The sequence below is a fragment of the Anoplolepis gracilipes genome, chromosome 7 (genome assembly GCF_047496725.1).
Source record: "Anoplolepis gracilipes chromosome 7, ASM4749672v1, whole genome shotgun sequence".
Lineage (NCBI taxonomy): Eukaryota > Metazoa > Arthropoda > Insecta > Hymenoptera > Formicidae > Anoplolepis > Anoplolepis gracilipes.
In genome coordinates, this window is record NC_132976.1 from 12,053,235 (window position 1) to 12,073,565 (window position 20,331).

Sequence of the window (20,331 nt, forward strand, 5' to 3'; positions counted from 1 at the left end):
CAGTCGGTAAAGTCATCAATCTTCAATTATCGACCTCGAGTCTTGAACCATATGACTGCAACGAAAATTTGCTCGTTCAAAGTACCCAGCACCAGTACCTTGTCAGTGATATAGATTTTCATAAGTAAGTTTGCTCAAAAGGATTATGTCCTTTAGAAAAAAATATGATTATTATTTTTTTAAATAGAATTTTTTAATAATTAATAAAAATATTAATATAATCTTTTTATTTTCATATAGATATGAAAGGTTCTCTAATGAGACTGAATGAAATATCAGATATATGCATACATAAAGCACTTATAACTCAAGCAGCAGCAAATTTTATGTCAAACATAAAGGTGTGTATGTCTATTATTAAACTTGGAAGAGTAATAAATATATAAATATATATACTTAAAATAGAATATATTTTAATAATGAATAATTTATTATTAATATATTTTGAGAAACAACAAATATATTTATGTCGTATGGAGATATTAAATACTATACGACTGTACATAACAATATTATACATATTTCTTATCAGCTTTCGATATACATGTATTATATTTTTCAGATGTCTATACAAAGAATACCTTATTCACCATATGTCAAAATAGATACTACTGATGTAATATTATATGAAATGATTTCTACATTTGCAAGTACATAGTATTTTTTTTGTTTCTATATTTTTTCTGTGTTCTTGTATAATTATAGTGAAATATAATTTGCCGTATTGTTTTATACAGGTTTTAATGGCAATGAATGGAGTCAAATTGGCCTATAATTTATTAAGCGAATTAATTCAGGAATATTATGCAGCACTCTTTATGTATATTTTTTTTAATGGGAATATTTGCTTGATGTAAATGGTGCTAAGAAGAGTCCAACTTTCCAGATGTTAACCAGAAAAGAAATATCTGATATGTCTTATATAATATACTTACGTTAACTAGAAATTCAATCAAACAGAAGAAGGTAGCAATTTTAATTTCTTTAGCACTAGCATATTGTTTATTATAATATTAAAAAAAACTTTTCTTGTAGTACGTTTCTGAAATGAAGGATATTGTCTATGTACCAAAGTCGAATGTGAGACTAAAAGTTAACAAATGGATTAATAGATTGAGTAAGCGAATCAAACAAAATGTAAAATGTTAAAAGTCATTCTAAATAAAATAGTGTACATGACAATTATACGTACATCTTTTCAAATTTAACTACTTGCGTAGCGCAGCCAAGTCCTATTTATAAATAGGAAGAGACATTTAAACATTGCAATAGCTTTAATTGATAATACTATTTTCATTCTTCTAGATGATCTATAACTGATGTTGATATTGCAGCTAGAAAATTGCTACGAAATACTTTGCCAAACAGAACAAACCATTTACATTTACATTTTACAGGTATCTATTAGAATTATTCAAGTATCTAAGATATATATTTGCTATGTAGATTTGAATAAAAATTACTTTTATTGAACTTAACATGTTAAAAATATAAATATATTAAAAATAATAAACATTAAAAATATAATAATTAAAAATATATATTGTTCAACAGCATGGAAGAATGTAAAGTACTTTGCAGTCTAGTATTATGGTGAAGAGTGAATTAGATTTCTTTAACGCAAGTCAGGGGAATTAAAGCAATGATTTGGAACGGACTATATTCATACAAAATTAAATTCAGACCGAGATCGAACGAGGATGTTGAAAATATTAAAATAATCATTGAATCTACTCTAACGTACAACATTGAAGACAAACTTAGTAATTATTATGCTTCATTTAAAAGCATATTTATAATAATTTTATTGATAGTTTCTAATTTTCTTTTTTCTATTACAATTAATTTTTGCTTATCTTACAGGTCTGTTTGCTTACTATATAACTGATTGTAACACAACAGAGGAAAAAATATATGATAAGGAAAAGCTTTAAGTGAAGATATAGCTGCGTTAAAGATTATTTTGTCTGTAACTTTAGAGCAATTCTTTATTTAGTTTGCCAAAGATATTGAAATGTCTATACAGTGTCTTTAACTTGTATTATTAATTACGAAAGAATATAATTAATAATATATAAATTGAATATGAATACTAATATGTACTTATAAATAGACTGATAACATATTAATACATTGATTATGTTAAAAATTTGTTTTTAAAATATAATTGATCACATAATATGTAGTTTTATTTAACGAGTAGTTATTACTACAAGTTATACAATTATACCAAGTGAATATTTTTCCATACTATTTTTAAATTATTTAAATTATACTACAATAAAAATATTTTATTATAAAATCATAATGTAGAAAATTTTGCCTGTATATTGATATAGAAGAAAAGAAATTATTAAATTTTGTGTATGTATATAATATATGTATATAAATATAAAAATAATTTACACATTTCATAATGTTAATACACCTTTCATTTATTCAAAGAATAATAACATATGAAAACATCTCAAAATTCATACATAATCATAATCTATATATATAAAAGCATGTACAATAATGTGCAATACATATTACATTTTGTTAATTGTAAATTGTTAATTATACAATCACGTTATATACATATGCATACAAACACTTGATGAATAAATAATACCTTAAAGGTGATATAACCATATTTATAAAAGAAATTGAACACTTCCATTCGATGTACAAAAGCGACTTGAAAAAATTATGGGATTTCTCATGAATAAAATACACTCGTACTTTAAATAAAGAAAAAGATTTACGAATAATATATATACTCAGGTAGAACAAAAAGTCACAATAATGTCAAAATACGTCAAAATGACAAAAAAATGATCGAAAAGTGAGTTTTTGTAATCATATTTTCGTCATTTTGATGTCATTTGACGTTACTTTGATATCATAATTTTTTGTTTTACTTAGATAGTTATATATATATATATATATATATATATATATATATATATAAGTCCGAATAATATAAAATTCATGCTATATGAACATGTCGATGACTCTTGAATTCCCTATTTAATATTAATATTCACTACTTGTCTAATTATTTTGAGAGTTTGGTCCTTGATATGTCCGTGATCACCACGATTCCTATGATGAAAGGATACATTTTTAAATAGCAAAACACATTAATATGTTCAAATCGTTCTCAATTACGTAAACAAATAATTAAATTAATTATTACGAGTATCCGATTTTCACTGAAAGCGTGTTAGATCCTAAAAATGATTTTTGAGTTTAACAGATCGTCGGTAAGAAACTTCGAGAAAAATTCTTCTGTCACACTTTTAGTAAAGTTTACCGAGGATTTGTTACATCTCCGAAAAAAGCTTGCACCGAAGACTTATCACACCCCCGGTAAAGTCCGCGTCAAGGGTCTGTTGCACCCTCGATAAAGACGGCACCGAGGGTTTGTCACATCACCTCCGATAAAGCCTGTATCGGTGATCTATCGCATCACCCTCCGTAAAGTCCGCACCGTTTGTTACACTTCCGGCAATGCTAATCGGAAATTAATCTATTACATCTCTCGTAATAGCGTGCCGTTAATAAGGCACTTATCAAAATTTATTGAATATATAAAAAAATTTTTGAGTTGCTGATTATTATTATTAAAAAAAAAATCATATTGATATTTAGTTTGTGTTATTCATTCATTCTTAGACACTCTTTATTATTTTAAATTTATATTATTATATAAAATATAAATAAATATTTTTACAATTTCTAATCTATACCTTTATTATATATATATATATATAATTATATAGTTTTTAATCTATACGCGTGATAAAATTCCACATACATACATTTAAATCAGTAAAAACAAAACAATTAAAAATAAAAACATTTTAAGCCAAAACAATAATTCATTAATATGTGAAAAAAAGCATATTTTCATTAATATAAATTTACATATATGCATACATACATGCATATACGCACAAATAACAATAATGTATTTTTTCTATCTTTTTTTTATCCCTTTAAACCTCTTATTCCCTCTCTTTTTCTTCTCTTCCTTTTTCTTAATCTCTTACCTTACCTCAGTCTTATTTCTCTCATCCCTTTTCTCTTCTTTTTTTCCATCTCTTTTCTGTCTCTTTTTCTTTTTTTTACTCTTTCTCTCTCTCTCTTTTTTTCCATGTAGAGAAAGAGAGGGAAAGAGAGAGAGAGAGAGATGTGTGTGTGTGTGTGTGTGTGTGTGTGTGTGTGTGTGTGTGTGTCAGTGCCAGGAGAGAAAAAACAGCAAAGTAAAATATTTATAATAAAATATTTTTGTACATATTGATTAATACATATTTCACAATAGTATATATTAAATTTGTATAATTCTTTGAATTTATATATATATATATATATATATATATATATATATATATAAACTAAAATTGTATATTTTTATTCTAATAAAAATGCAAAGAGAAGAAGAGAGTGGGCAGAGCGGATGATTTTCGACAATGTTGGAGAACCGCGCGCCGATCGCTCCCATTCTTTTTATTATGAGGAAAACAGCGACGCGGTTGTGCCATTAGAAATTGATTTCCAGTTGCTAGGATACATGGTGGTCGCCTTTGAAAGTGCCAGCACCGGCGAGCGTGTCCGCTTACCTGGCGGTCAGTCGGCTACAAGTTGCGCGGCGCAAGGTATACACGCAAGCATGGGCCTGCCGGACATAGAGACTATACCCGGTAAAACGAAAGGAAAAGACGAGAGAGATTTGTGTGATGACGCACACGCACCTGAGAGACAGTATTGCACGCATAAATTCGTCACGCACCGCAATCTGATCGACACGAATTTATTCTGGATCGCGTAGAATCGCCGGCCGCGATCGATCCTTGAAACCGACGCCCGGGCACCGCTCCCCCGACATTATTAAAGCCCCCGCACCACGTACCCCTGCTTCGCTCCGTGCCGGTTGTCCGTGTGAAGTAACGAGAATCGATATTACCTGTCGCCGTTATCAAACGATCACGTATACGCACGGCGCATAAAATATATATATATATATATATATAGGTGGAAATTACAGTAATTTATATAGTCACTCGATGACAAATAGATTCATCGCAATTAAGCCGCAAGAGAGGCTCGCAAAAGTTTTAAACTATACCTTGAAGAACTATAATATTTTATATTACATTTGTTCTTATAATATACACACTTTGTAAGGCGGAAATATATTCTCGCGGCAGTGCACATAATCAACAGTTTGCAATCTTTTGTTCGTAAAATATAAGCTTGTAAGATAGATTATATATGCGCTTTAATCTGCATGACGTTCAATATATACTGAATAGCGAATAGTAGCGAATTGTTTAGTAGCATGTTGCTACCAGCACAATCCGACCATTAATCGGCTAATGCCACCGTGATCATGCGAGTCATGTATGTGCATTCGTATCATTAACTTACTGGTGTTATCACACCAGTTGTTGTTGCAAGTTCTGCAAAATGCTTCGGCGAGCGTCGTTTAATAAACTTGTATATTTATAGTAATAATTTATCGTAAATACACAAATCGACGCAAATCAACAAGAATCAATTAAAGCACGTCGATTTTATGTTAAATGCGAGAATCATTATTTCCTTTGTCTTCAATGATATTTGTTATAACTATATTTATACACATATATTGCTTATAAATTAATCCATTTTTTTATTATTTTTTTTTTTTTTAATTGTGTTCCCGTATCTCATCTTTCTTGTCTTTTTGTATATTTTTTGTTCGCACAGTTAAATCTTTTTATGCTTACGTCATTTTTTTTAATTTTTAATAGCATCTTAAGCTTATAATTGACATCTCTTATGATTCGTTGCTTTTTTACATTTATGTTTTACATTTATATGATTAGATTATTACTCACTCGCGCTCAATCGCTATCGACTATCACATTATATAATACATATATCTTTTGTGGAGCAATTCGGTGGCTATTAACCTACGGGTCAATAACCGTAGAAATATGCAAACTTTAGCTATTAATCTTCCACAAAGTCGAATATGTTTGCTTTCATTTTCTCAGTATTTTATAATTTCTCGTACAAACTCCAAAGTTATGATACTAATAATAAAATTAATAATTCAAGAGATTTATAAATTTAAAGAAATCTAGAAGTAATATAAGATAAATTAAAAATCTAAAAATCTTAAAATTCAAAAACATAAAAATAATTAACTAAACTAAAAATTCTCAAATTTGAAGAATCGTAAAATTTGGGAATTAAGATTTAAAAAATTAAGAAAACTTTTAAAAATCTAAGGCAAAATTTCGAAGATTTAGAGATCTGATGGTCTGAATATTATAATCTTTTTCGTACAATATTTTGCACGAGGAGTCTTCTAACGGGATAAATCGCACTGAGATAACTTGCGTTGCTTTCCGACGAAGAATAATGAATTATGCATAAGGCCGCTATTTGAACTTTTGATAAGAAAGACGCAAGCGTAAATCTCGAAGGATTTATCGCCAGTTTTGCGTTATTGACCTTTGCACGAAGGGAGACCGAAATGCCGCTGTTAATCTCACGTTGAGGCGGCATTCGGTGTCTTAACACCTTTCCGGTCCTTTTTACTTTGCGCTGGCTTTAAACTTAATTTATGCTAAAGTTATGCAACGATAAAATTGCCTGCAAGCTATATCCATGCATCGCCCACAGTGCATGGAAATAGAAACATTTGAGATGTCGACAATTAAAAAAGAAAGTTAATTTCTTTTAGAATTATATCTACATTTTATTATCACAAGTAATATAATTGAACAACAATGTCATCTTCTGTAACAATTCATTTTTTTTTCTAAAAAAAATATTAAAATATATACAGCTACATGTGTGGAAGATATTAGAAAGCCGCTATCTATGTAATTATACTTCCTATTACTGTACACGTTGCGTCTAAAGTCATTATGTATACTTTTGCTCAAGTCGAAGATTAAAGATTGCCACAAGTGGTTCCATGTGCAATATATAGATGATGTATCCCTGTAATATTTATAGCTTTATATCAGAATGATTGCAATCTTGCATGCCGTAAATATAACGTCGTAATAATGCATTCGCTGTTACACAAAGTAGAGTATAATCCACGAAGATGTTGCATAATTTCTTTCGAATTTTTTTTTTTTTTTTTTTTTTTTTTTAATTTTATTTGAAATCTCTCTTTTACTCAAAGGTATAAACTTTTGAATAAGAGAAACCAGTCCAAAAATAAAGGAAAAAAAATTCGTAAAATCTCGCGATTTCTCAGAGCGAAGATCTTTGAACGCAAGATCTGTCGATCGAAGAAATTCGTTCAAAGATAGAAAACCTCGATTCATCCTGCCTTCAATATTTAACGATTGTATCGACCTTTGTACATTGTAGAGACTGGGGCAGTCTTCACGATCGGCCGTAGCAGGTTTGCAGACAATGTTGCGTCACATTTCTTCATACGTAAGGATCCGGTCGTCGCCATTGAATGCGGGGATGAGCACTCTGCCGTTATTTGCCGTAAGTTTTACGCATGTTTCTTTTTGTAGGAATTTAGAATCTAGTTAAAAGAGTAGTTATTGTCCTTCTAAATCCAGGATGAAAGCCAGATCACAAACCTAGGTCGAACCTGAAGGTATTCTCTTAAATAGAATTAATAGTATATTATATCACTGATAGACAGTGCTTGTTAGTTATAATATGCAATATAGCATTGCAAACAGTGAAATTGCACTGAAAGAATTAATTAGGTATTGGTAATGGCTGTTTTAATCAGTGATATTTTAAAACGCGTCTCATAATATTGTGAGATAAATTCGTAGCAATATATTTAATTAAAGAAATATATGAGTTTGGCTAATTGTAAGAGTCTTATTTATTTTTTTGTTATCACATGTTAAGAATAAAAAAGTATGCATATTAATTACATAAAATCGTATTGCTATAATATATCACTCTCATTCTTATATGTATATGAGTAAAACATTAGATGGAGGAGTGCAAAGTGTGTGAAAAACTGAAAAACAATAAAATTCATTGATCTTAAAATCATTTGCTGAAATAATTTTAATAAATAAATTAAATCTAGATTTAGCTTAGATCAGGCACGATTAAATCAAAAATGATATTATTACATATATTATTATTCCATGCTAGACTCAGATTGAATTTGCATAGCTTGAATCATAAAAATAACAGTGAAAATATTGATTCAGATTCTCTGGGGAAAAAAAACACGGTTACAACCCACTTTAGGGCCTATGATTAGTAGCCAAATTATTTGGCTCGTAACCCTAATTTTACGTAAATAATCTACCCTTAATTCCGCGTAATTAAAAAAAATTGCAATTATTTTGGGAGAAATTTTGACCTTTGTAGTTAGCAACTTAAATATTTTGATTAGTGCTTTTTAAATAAAAATTATCTTTGGGTAATTGGATATCGACGGAACTAATTGAGAGAATTGACTAGTACAACTTAAAAATCTTTGAAATAAATAGAATAGCTAATTGCAAAATTTAATTGCGAGTAATCCAAATAATTTAATTACTAATAAAGTGAGCTCCAAAGTGGATTGTAATCGTGTTTTTTTCCTAGAGTTAATTTGGACTAATTTTGAAATACATGAGCATGAATCATGGATATATAAAAAAGAAAGAAAGAAAGCAATGATACACTTCATGTTACGTTCATCGAATATCGTTAATCAATCGTCGTGGAATGTAAAGTTGTGTTGACAGTAAACTCATACATTAATGATAAACAATGGATTACAAACAAAAACTCTAATCAACAAAATTGTTTCTGTCCAAAAAAGCTATTTCTCTTTTTATTTTTTGTAAATTTATTTGCAAAATATTATTTTATTTTTGCTCGGATATTTACAGTTCGATCTTCATCGATAAAGCGCCTTTAAAGTCTTAAATTTTGATGTGCTATAAAATTTGTAGTTTCTATAAAATGAAAGTATATGATCCGAGTTTATATGATTTACAGCTTCTGTAACATGCAACGTAAATGATGTATATAGTCAGAACTATGCTTACATAGGAATATCCACTGTCCAGTAAATCGATATTGAACACGCAATGGTCAGTCTAGCCGACATTGTTGGCGTTATTAACTCAACGCGTCTCGAAAAAATTTATTGCGTTATTACTTTTCATACAAAAATATTACATTAGTAAAATGAAAAAAGCAATTATATACTAATAATTAATAAATAGATATTATCATTATCATCGTAGCTGCTCGCTAACATGAATATAATTTCAATCGATTTCATCCACTCGCGATGCTTGTTTCATTCCTTTTATTTATTAATTTAAATATTATTAATGCTAGAAGTACCCATAAAAATGTTTATACAATTTTCCTCGAGATTTTTTCCGATGATCTCAGAATGTATTTTGTTCTTGCGTAAGATTAATAGCTATCTTTATTTTTAGTACCATAAGCAAATTTACGTAACTAAATTTATTGCTAGTGGATTTATATTTTAAGATGCTTTTAGATCCTAAATTTCTTGAATTTCCTATATTATATAAGAAAAGATATCATCACAACATTAGGAATAGTTTCTGCGAAATTATGATTTACCGAACGTATCTTTCATGCTTGCTTGGAACGCCTTTGCTTGCTTTTTATTTCAGAGACTGGCAGACTCTTCGTCTTTGGCAGTAACGATTGGGGTCAACTGGGTCTGGGTCACAAGAATCATATCAGCAAGCCTTCGTGTGTAAAAAGTTTGTAATTGCCTTATCGTAATCTAGCAAAAAAGTTGATATAAATAGAGCTACTACGTTTTCAAATGTCACCATATCATTTTTGCGTCAACAAATCATTAACTATAATTTGTAAAAATATATTATTTTCTTGCACAAACTCTCTTCATTTATAAGAAATATCGAAAGTTCATACCCTCATCAGATATGTACATTATAAATAATTTCTTCAAAGCCATTTGTTTAATTAAATGCTGCTTAATATGATTTTAATGAGAATCCCATTTGTTATAGTCCTGAAACCAGAAAAAGTGACACACGTCGCATGCGGAAGAGCTCACACCTTAATATGTACAGGTGAGCAATGACGAATAATGCATATACAAATATCTTAAGCGTGCTTTCTCTCGATTACATATAGCAAAATTGACAAAGTCATTCGTTTCAATATCGCGATAGCGAGTTGTAAATTGTGAAAAATAAAAAATATTAACTCGACGAAATAATCAGCTTCGAAATACTGTAAATGTAATGCGCAATGTCTGAAATATCCCTTATATGTAAGTACAGTTGTCATTAGTAGATGCGAGATATTAAGTGAGCATGCCGTTTCTATATGTGGCTTTGCGTGTCACGAACTCCGACGAATATCGTCGAGTCATTCAACTTCAAACTTGTTCACGTTTGAAGGGATCAATGTGATAAGGACTCCTAAATGGCACGTCACTTTGCTAACTTTCCAGATATGAATTCGAGATGTTAATTTGTCAACAGATTGAAACCGCGTCGGGCAAATAGTTTGTGAAAATGTATTCACAGTTGATTTTATTAATTTGCCTTAATTAATTTCTTATTAATTCAAAAGTTTTTTTTTTTTTTTTTTTTTTTTTATTAGTTTGCCAAAATAATTTTAATGCATAATTATATGATGAAATGTATTTTTTTCAGGAGCTCAAAAAATCTTTGCGTGCGGTAGTAATCAAGAAGGTCAACTGGGCCGGGAAAATTCCGCGATAGGCGATAGCTCTAGTTCTCCAATCTTGATCTACGATTGCGGACTCGCTGGACCTAGGATCATCCAAATTGCAGCAGGATCCCATCATTCGATGATTCTGACCAGCGACGGGGGAGTTGTCGCTTGGGGAAGTAATCTGGAAGGACAGTTAGGATTGCCGGGGGTTTCGGGCCTTGTTAACAAACCCACAAAGGTCCCTATTCCTGAATCAGTAAAAGAAATCAGCGCAGGATATTATCATTCAGCCTTTTTGACCGGTAATCCGTGATTTTATTTCTACGTAATAAATTATATAATAACTTTGAATATTGTAAAAGTAGGCGAAAATATGTTTATCGTTTTTACGAAACAACATGCATATATTTTTTATATATTTTCTCGCTTTTAGCATGGAAAAAAAAAAGAATTAAACATTTCAAGTTGATCTAGTAATCCTAAAATCCCGTCCCAAGAAATCTGATTTAAGAATCCCGAGACATCGTAACATACTTTTCGCGAGATAATATCTCGCTGCGCGCTTAGAACGATTTGCACGAACACGAGAAGTTGTAAAATATATTAGCGTGTGTGCAATTCAGTCATCACATAGTTTATTTCCAGAAAGCGGTCTTGTTTACGTCTGCGGCGAATCGGAAAGCGGCAAACTCGGGATCGATGTCAATTTCTCTACGCAAGTCGCACCGAAGCAGATGCAATTGCCGGCTCCGGCACTTCATATCGCCTGCGGTGGCCATCACACACTCGTGTTAGCAGGTTGAGATTGACAGATTTTGACACTAACTTTTTTCCGATACCTTGACATAAATTCACAGATTTCCGAATGGATAGAAGAATTTGCACATTTCGTATATTTTAATTTTTTTAATCCTCTAAAATATGACATTTAAAAATCTGCAAATCGCTGATTAATTATTTAAATTGTCAGAAAATGGCAACATTTACTGCTCCGGCAGTAACGCCAGTGGACAGCTTGGAATGGGCACAAATGTCAACGAGATACATATGCCAAAACATCTTGCACGTGGGTCTCTTCGAAATGAAAAAATCGTCAAGATCGCTTGCGGTGAAAGTCACAGTGCTATACTTACTGGTAATTAAAATTTTACCATCGCATTCTTTTGGATCCTCAAATAATTTTATTAACAATCGTGTTCATTATTATTAATAGAACTTGGTAAACTCTTCACTTGTGGTGACGGGCGACATGGTAAATTAGGTCTGGAGGAAAACGAGAATAATGTTCACGAAGTAACATTTGCTGCCAAATATCAAGAACTCTTTATCACAGATGTAACTTTACTTATTTTGGTTAAATAAATATTTAATGTGTTTTTATTCAATTTTAATTGTTTCCTTATTTTATAGGTCGCATGCGGAGGATGTCATACGATATTGGTTGGTCGAAGACACGAAATGGGTTCTCCATCGCACTCGGATTCCACTGTAAATGCATATAAATTCGTAACAAATTACTATTAATCTTTGAAATTAAATTTATTATTAATTAATTGTTAAATTAAATTAATATATACAATTTCTTTATGAGCTCTTTGTTAATTTGTCAGGAGTCAGCCTTGCAGAACAAAAGTTCTCTACCTCCTTTAAAGCTTCCTGTAAATATGCAAAATGAACATCGAGTGGATACTACAGAAAAACCGACACATGAAAAAGATAATTCACATCATGACACAATCAATGAAACACCAAAACATAATGATACCCAAACGAATTCTTCAAAAGATTCGTCAAAAGAAAATTCGGATATTGTTAATGATGAAAAAATTTCATCTCCGGCAAGTGACAAAAAGGTCGCGAGCCCTAAGAAATCTCCAGAAACTAGTCCACCGGAAAGTCCAAAAGAAAAAGTTCAAACTCCAAATACGAATGCCAAAGTCGAAGAACCACAACCGACTGACGAGGAAGATGAATCAAAGAGCAAAGAAAGCGCACATAATGACGAAAATACTGAAGACAAAATAGATAATAAAAGTGAAAGTGTTCAGGAAAATAATGAAAGCCAGAAAAATAATAAAAACACGGAAATGACAGCGACAATAGTTCAAGAGGAGCCATGCGCAGAAGCAGCAGCAGCAGCTTCGACGAAAGAAACGCAACAGGACCCAACGTCAACAAACCCCATACCACCGCCAAAACCACCGAGATTAAAATCCGGAAGTGTGGAAAATACGAGCATCGAGAACGATTCGTCACCAGAGAGCGAAGAAAATGAGAAGAAAGAGGATGAGGACGAAAAAGATGAGCACGAAAAAGACGAGCATGAAAAGGTTGAGCACGAAAAGGAAAAAAGAAACGAGGAAGAAACGAAGAGCGATAAGCCCGAAGATGTAAGCCCGAAATCGCTTGGAAAATCAAAATCGGCAATTTCAGAAAATATCACTGGGAAAATTGTGGAGGCTGTCGAGAGTTCGATAGAAAAGGTCAAAGAGGAAATACATGGTGAAGAATCAGAGAAAGTAGAGACGGATGGCGTGCAGGACGATGCTGATGTGGTGCAATCTCCAGCTCCGCGAACAGGTTGGTGAAACAAGCTTCTTTCCATCTCTTTTTAATTTCCAATGAAAAGTAAGAGTAGGTCTGGAATAAGAAGCATCCACTAGAATGTATTCTGCGAAATAGAATTTCTAATACTCGAGAGAAATCATTCATTCAAAGAGAAAATTAATTCAAGAACATTATAATTTCGACTATTTATATAAACTCGCGAATATATTACACAATCGATTATTGCCCTCTAGCTAAGATACCGAAGTTGTTTAAAGGAAAGAGACAAGAGATAGAGAACGGAACTAAAACGAGCAGCGCAGCGAATCCAAAAGCTAAGGTACACCGATAAATATATTAGATAATATATACTTTACAAAGGAGATAAACCTTCTTCCATATAATTTTAATTGTATATAAGAGTGTTAAATCGAATATGATAAATTTCTTTTTACTTTTCAGTCAAAAACATGCGCCATTCTGTGATCGAGAAGACTTCGAAGAAAAAAAAAAAAAAACATTACATATAATCCATTATATTTTTTATAAAATATTTAGATAAAATTTCGTCGCTGGGACCAATACGTGTGGAACCAGAAATCTCCTCCAATAATCGACAGCTCGATTTAACATTAATAAGAGCTCGCCTTCAATCATATTAATATAGAATAGTATTTGTTTAGATTTCTCCTGCATTATATATATATATATATATATATATATCGCATAGATTTCTATTTCTCCTTAAGCGACGAAGAATTTAAATAAGAGCAATAATTCACTGACTGTATCTAGGCACTCTGAATATAAGTTACATAGAAATTGGATCGGTTTTTAATATAAATTTCAAGAAGAAAGCATAAATCTATATAGCTATAGCGAATGAAGAGTAAGTGAATGACAATTGAATGTGAAAAATGTACAGTGATATTTGGATAAAAGTATTTTATTAAATTTCGGTTAGAAAATTTCGTTCGCGCTAGAACAAGCTTACCCTCTACAATGTTTTTTCACTCTCGGGATATATTAAAAGTACTTAAAACCGATATACACATAATCGCATTACATTCTCGATGTATCACTCGTTTGATTAACCGTCAAGCCGTATTTAACTTATAAAATGCACCGATATCGATTAACAGTAATCATGATTAATCTAAATTTATGCCTTTTCAATATTCTTCTGTAGCTGAAGCCAGGCTCCAGATCGTTAACCTGATATTTAGCTTTGCGTAGCAATATGTAGCGTTAAAAAAAATTGTCGACGCAACTGACCTTACTTCTAGTTCGACGTTGTTTCGCCACACATTTGCTGGCAATGATATACCTAATATACATACGATCACTAATATTGCACTAGATTATGGCCGAGTACGAGTGGGACACGTTGAGAAGAAGCATCGTCACGTGGAATCTTGCCACGATCGACACAAGTGAAAGTTTCATCCATTCACGTAAATGCCAATAAAGCTTCTTCTCGTTGATCGCCATTCAAACGCAAATTGCATATTACATATAAATAAGAACGGAATCACAGACACAATATATATTCAATATAATGTAATCTTGGGATCTTTCGCGAAGATTATCAGGTAATCCCCGATTAATTACGTTCATAAGCACGTCCATTGGATCCCAAAAGTTTTCTTCCACTAACTAATAAGGAAAACCCTAATATATATTACGTTTTATTATAGCTATACAAATATTATAATGGTTGTATCGGTTTACTTTCACGCATCGTGAAAGATCGTGAAGGATTCTTTGGCGAATTTCGATTCCATTTAAACAAATAAGAACACTTTCGCGAATTTTGTCCGAACAAAAATTCGCAGTTAAAATAAAAGGAAGCCCTTCTCCCTGTGAAATATACATATACCAATTTGGCTCCGCATATTCTGTAGTTAGTCATTTATCAACAGCGAGACTTTGGTGTACGCAGTCGCAAAAAAGATGCACTTTATATTGCACCACATATCGTATTGCAGGTACTAAACCAATATTTTTTTAACGATGATATTATTCTTCTTCTTAAAACGCCCTCTCCCCTGTCGGAGGTTGGCGATCCCCTCTGGCATATAACTGCAGGGGTGCCGTCTTATTTGCAGCCATATGGGCACCTACGTTTTAATGCCGGTTCCGAACGGCCTGGATAGAGGAAAGTTTTGTGCGGCAAGATACTCTCGGTGGGTTGCCATTGCCTTCCGAGAGGTGGTGATCAAATAAAATCGAATAATCGAATAAATTCGATGTTTCTGATCGGATTTGAACCCGGGATCTTAGGCTTAGGCACAGAGAGCAGACGCACAACTCGCCGTGCCAGAATCGCGCACGATTTTATGATATTATTAATGACGCCTAGATTTAATTTTTAGCTCGATTCTTCGTTCAACGAGAAATAAATCAATTATTATTTATTAATGAAATACAGATACACACTATAATTCTTATACAATCAATCCTTGGAAGAAAATCTTTAGAATTTTTAATACTTGAATTAATTAAGTCCAATTTATATACATACAGATGATATGTGGCTCCGAGAATCTTAAGCCTAAGAATTAATGCCGGCATTTCTTAAACCTTAATTTACAGTCTAGTTATACACACTAATGTGTGTAGTTTATACTTATATTTGGTGAAATAATAAAAAAATCAAAATATATCCTAGATTAATTAAAAGACTCGTAGCCTTTCGACAAGTTTCATAAAAAAGTATAAGAGCTTTTAATATATACATTTTATTGTCAATTAAAATCTCAATGAAGAGAATTTGTTTGTATCCTTTATACGAGAAAAGAAGAAGGTCTTCGTGATTTCTATATCTTTCAAACTCTAAACACCTTAAATGATAGGTTAATCAAAATCCAAGTTGATTTATAGATTATTTAGATTTTCTAAATCCTCTCTTGAGACATACATAAGTGAGCCTTAAATCCTTAAACGCCTTAAATTCTAGTTATCTTAATTTCAGTGAGAGTCTTAAATTCTGTTATTTAGATAACAGAGATCGCGAGATTTTAGAATCGCAATTTTAATTTTTTTCAACAATAACCCCTCTCCCCTATCACTCTTTTCTTAATGTAATAATTAAATTACTTTACGAGAAATCGAGACTAAGCGTCATTAATTATCATTCACGTTACGATCGCTATAATTAATGCGCACACTTACTTATACAGTATCAGCATTTCCAGCTAACATTAAAATGTATAAATAGAACTGCATGTCCATCAGGTCTCTATCTGCTTCTCGTCAAGATCGATATTGCTCAGCAGGACATAAGAATCTCGACCGGCTAATAAACGATGCTGGCCGGTTACCAAAAAGGACGAACCTCTTCTGATAGTCCTCTTGCCGAGCTCGATCGCCTCGTGCGCCAACACTGGACTGTTGTATGCCTTCACGAACACCGTAATGATGATCGTCAATCCGACTAGAATCAGGCCGTATGTGACGCAAGGTACAGCAATGTCGGCGAACGTGGTCGCAAGATAGATCCATCGTCTGAGATGAGGCGTGAGCTCTTCTATGCCCTCCTCAAGCCACATGATGGGGAAAACTATGTCGGAGAAATTTGCGACCACCGCAATATTACGCTGTTGCTCTATCTTTAAATTCAACTGGACGCGAACCTTCGCTTCGATGGGCACCCCGAGTTTCTAAGAGCAGAAAATGAGAGAGTGTTTCAAATTCAAATTACTTTATATTCTAAGAAGCATGAATTTTCAAATGATTCGGATGATCAAACATATATAGGCGTTCTATGTTTAATGTTGTTATTTATTCTCACGATTAGTTTAAGCCTGATATGTAAATTGACATGAATTTGTTGAGCGAAGAAGTTTTTAAGAAGAATTTTTCTTTGCTTACCGGTTGAATTTTGAAATATGATTCGTGTAGTTTTTGTATCGGCTTGAGTCCGTCAACAGCATCTAACAATTTAGGATCCGCTTTGTAAAAATGTGGAAACGAGATGTAAACCGGTGCACCTGAAATAAGAAATGCAAGTTGCATAAATAAATTTCATCCTTCATCACTTGCATTTTATCGCGCGTCCAAGAAGAAGCTCATTAACTTGTCAAAATACTATTCATAACACTCACTATACTGGCACGGACTAATGTTTTGCAGGCCTTGCGGGGGACAGCTGGTGATGCCGTCGGAGCAAAAGCACTCATTGTCCGTAAATGTCTCATTAGGTTGACCGAAAACAATATCCGGCGGGGTATATAAGTCCGCCCTGATGCCTGTTTTTTCTACCGGTCCGCGATATTTCAACGGCAATGTTCTGCAGAGATCCTTGTCCCACACGTGAACAATATCCGCGCCGGTCTGATCCCGCGGCGGAAATAAGGATCCTGTGCCATTTTCAAATTTATTCGTAACGAAATATGTCAAGTTGACGTTCATTGAGACGAAAACTCGGGTGGTTAAAGCGATTTTAACAAGCTATTATATTATATTTTTTAGATTCGCAAAGAAACTTACCTTCCGAAGCTGTAATGGAGTTACAGGGCGCCGTCGACCAATATGGCAAATGATCAAGACCGTTCAATCGATTTATCAGACCGAACTCTTTCATATCCGTATGACCGGTGAATATTGTGGATATTTCGCTCAGTGTGCCGTTTCTCTATAATTGGAGTTTAATTATAAATTGCAAAAGTATATAGTAGAGACTATAATAAAATACGCATAATAATTACTGTCTAGTACTTACTCCGAGAAGAAGGCCCATTCTGCTCATGGGCCTTCTTGTTTTCGGAAGAAATCGATATCCCAGACTAACTAGGGGGTCGTCATAGCCAAAAACGAGTTCCTGCGCTGTTATAGGGATGAAGGGTTTCATGTGCATTCCACTCAAGAAAATTGATAATCCCATTGTGATGAAATGTGGAAGGCTCTTGCTTTGTGTCGAAAGTGTCTGCAGAGAAGGGAAAAATATTGTTGAATTCTTATCGAAAATAGAAAAAATTAATCGCAATTTTCGCTTCATAAGTATATAGGTGTATATGTATCTTGGTTTGTAGAATATTAATACAAAATTAAGTTTGTATGCTATAAACTCACAAGCAAAGGTATATTCGGTACTATCACTTTCATGTTTCCGTCTTTAGAGATTTCAGGTACAAAGTTCAGAATTTTCTTATGCTGATAACTGACAGTTCCATTATTGTGAAATACAATGTTCACTTTTTCCATGTCCTCTCTGCAAAAAGATGCATATTTATTATATCGATTGTTGTGCTGGCTAAGAAAATTTATTGTTAGCTCATACAAATACACAACCCGAATGAAGCATCGTTCAGCCGGTTTGCATATTTACAAGTGCTTCGGGATGGAAAATATTAAGAAATTATAGTAAATACAAAAATATCCGCCGATAATTGTTCATGGAAAAATTAATTTTTTTAGCTAATATCAGAATCATGCAAATTTGCTATATGTGAGTAAGCGTACTTACCGATAAACGAACGGACCGATTTCCTGGAGTTTCGGCTTCTCGTTAAACTGCAGGAAGTTCTCTGTGTTGGTTACATTAAATATGTAGACTTTGGTTAATCGAACTACGCCTGGCTTTTGCCAATATTGAAAGGAGAGTGAGCCATTCCATAGTCGCAGTTGCTGGAAAAGCACGATAAATTGCCGATATTATTATTGGCTGTGCTGTATGCGGTTTCTCCCAAGTTAAAACTGTGATCTGTGCACGTGCACGTTCGTGTTTTATTTCGATAATTTATTGCAAGGTTTTTATATAAAACAGTCGTTAATTAAGCCTGAGAAAAAACCAATAACATCGATTTTCATAATTTTTTTAATTGATCAATTAAACACACAATGCTATTTATTGTGTTGAGTTTATTGTAAGAGAAAAAGTGACGTATACTTTCGGAAAGCATTATTACGTGATTAGATTGTTGCACATACTTTGAATATCTGTCTTATATTAAATTTCCGGGGAAATTAAAATAGAAGAAGTGAAACGAGAGTTAATAGCAGCTCGTTCTATATAAATGAAAGTGGATTCTTAAACATTGAAAAGTATCAAGATTCTCTCTTATACTCTTTTTGTGAAAAAGTGCTGTTTTCGTTTTTCTTCTCTATAGAAAGGAAACGTGCGAAAGAAAAAGTTCAAGGACGGAAATAAATTTCTATTCATGTTGCAAAAACGTGTAATAATTACAACTTTAAAACGCACGGATTATTTCTATGAGAAATAATCTAATTGCAAATAATTAAAGAGTTACAAGATACTATTATAAAAAATTGTGTAAATTTGTGTAATAGCATCAATTTCTCCTAGGAAAAGGAGGCGTAGAAACCAACAATTATAAATTACAGTAATAATATTGCTTTTAAAATATTTGATTAATATGTAATAGAGATTGCAACAATACAATAAAATTAATAAAGTGACATTTCTCAAAAATAATTTACATATAATCATCAGATTTGCAATTTAAGTTGTGCAAGTAACGTTATTAATAAAAAATTGCACATGTAATAATATATTCAATTCACGACTGGCAATCATAAATTATTTGCAAATAGTCTACTCTGCGCCTGACCTTAGACGATAAAACAGACTCGCGAAGTTATTTACTGCGAATGCAAATTACTCGACGGCAAGTATGAGCCATAAAAAATATTGAATATTCATTGCATGAGACATACTTTGTCCAAATACGCGCATATAATTCACGTCTTTGCAGATTTAAAAGTAAAACAAAATCGACAGGGAAGACCCGTCAAAGCAATGATTGCACATGACACATGACTCATTGATGATATATCGCACGACAATCTTATCCTAAACAAACATATCAACTTAGATATTATCAATCGTGTTAATTACAATTCAATTACAAATTACTACATTATACATGATTCTATGATTTGCTTCTATTATATAAATTACATATTTATATATTTATTTTTAATTTATATATATTAATATATATATAATTTATATATTTTTATCTATATAATTTATATATTTTTATAAATATATTTATATATTATTTATATATTGATATTATTATATTAATATATATATATATATATATATATATATATATATATATATATATATGTGTGTGTATGTATGTATGTCAT

The 20,331-nt window shown here is 32.1% G+C and overlaps 2 protein-coding genes and 1 long non-coding RNA gene across 5 annotated transcripts in view; 2 read left to right on the top strand and 1 right to left on the bottom strand.

Moving 5' to 3' along the window:
- The first annotated feature begins 742 nt into the window (after positions 1–742).
- On the top strand, positions 743–2,024 carry LOC140667961 (uncharacterized). The gene is made up of 5 exons (XR_012047093.1): positions 743–966; positions 1,036–1,117; positions 1,306–1,397; positions 1,555–1,763; positions 1,864–2,024. It is a non-coding gene; the product is annotated as an uncharacterized lncRNA (long non-coding RNA).
- A 2,428-nt stretch (positions 2,025–4,452) lies between these two features.
- LOC140667442 (uncharacterized) lies at positions 4,453–14,046 on the top strand. 2 transcript variants are annotated; one of them, XM_072895394.1, is made up of 12 exons: positions 4,453–4,688; positions 7,366–7,491; positions 9,624–9,716; positions 9,990–10,052; positions 10,644–10,967; positions 11,311–11,463; positions 11,636–11,800; positions 11,879–12,000; positions 12,076–12,153; positions 12,276–13,245; positions 13,491–13,552; positions 13,675–14,046. In XM_072895394.1, exons 1-12 carry the CDS (start codon positions 4,559–4,561, stop codon positions 13,696–13,698), a joined length of 2,310 nt encoding a protein of 769 aa, XP_072751495.1. In that variant the 5' UTR covers positions 4,453–4,558; the 3' UTR covers positions 13,699–14,046. The 2 variants fall into 2 exon arrangements, with proteins under 2 accessions (XP_072751495.1, XP_072751494.1); XM_072895393.1 differs by having other exon boundaries at positions 4,454–4,688; positions 13,467–13,552.
- A 96-nt stretch (positions 14,047–14,142) lies between these two features.
- Positions 14,143–20,331, bottom strand: part of Dsb (scavenger receptor class B member debris buster) — a 38,730-nt gene continuing 32,541 nt past the window's right edge. For both annotated transcript variants that reach the window (XM_072895395.1, XM_072895396.1), the window contains exons 4-10: positions 18,680–18,840; positions 18,286–18,424; positions 17,936–18,139; positions 17,704–17,848; positions 17,319–17,573; positions 17,086–17,204; positions 14,143–16,874 (exon numbers count right to left, since the gene is read on the bottom strand). In XM_072895395.1, the coding sequence (XP_072751496.1) occupies positions 16,446–16,874; positions 17,086–17,204; positions 17,319–17,573; positions 17,704–17,848; positions 17,936–18,139; positions 18,286–18,424; positions 18,680–18,840 (1,452 nt within the window). In that variant the 3' untranslated portion in view covers positions 14,143–16,445. The remainder of the gene's footprint in view (positions 16,875–17,085; positions 17,205–17,318; positions 17,574–17,703; positions 17,849–17,935; positions 18,140–18,285; positions 18,425–18,679; positions 18,841–20,331) is intronic.

Excerpts from the sequence above, each read along its gene's own strand:
- LOC140667442 (XM_072895393.1), top strand. The coding sequence starts at position 4,559 with ATGGTGGTCGCCTTTGAAAGTGCCAGCACCGGCGAGCGTGTCCGCTTA. Across the intron at positions 7,492-9,623 it reads GCACTCTGCCGTTATTTGCC|AGACTGGCAGACTCTTCGTC; the intron begins GTAAGTTTTACG and ends TTTTTATTTCAG. Across the intron at positions 10,053-10,643 it reads TCACACCTTAATATGTACAG|GAGCTCAAAAAATCTTTGCG; the intron begins GTGAGCAATGAC and ends TATTTTTTTCAG.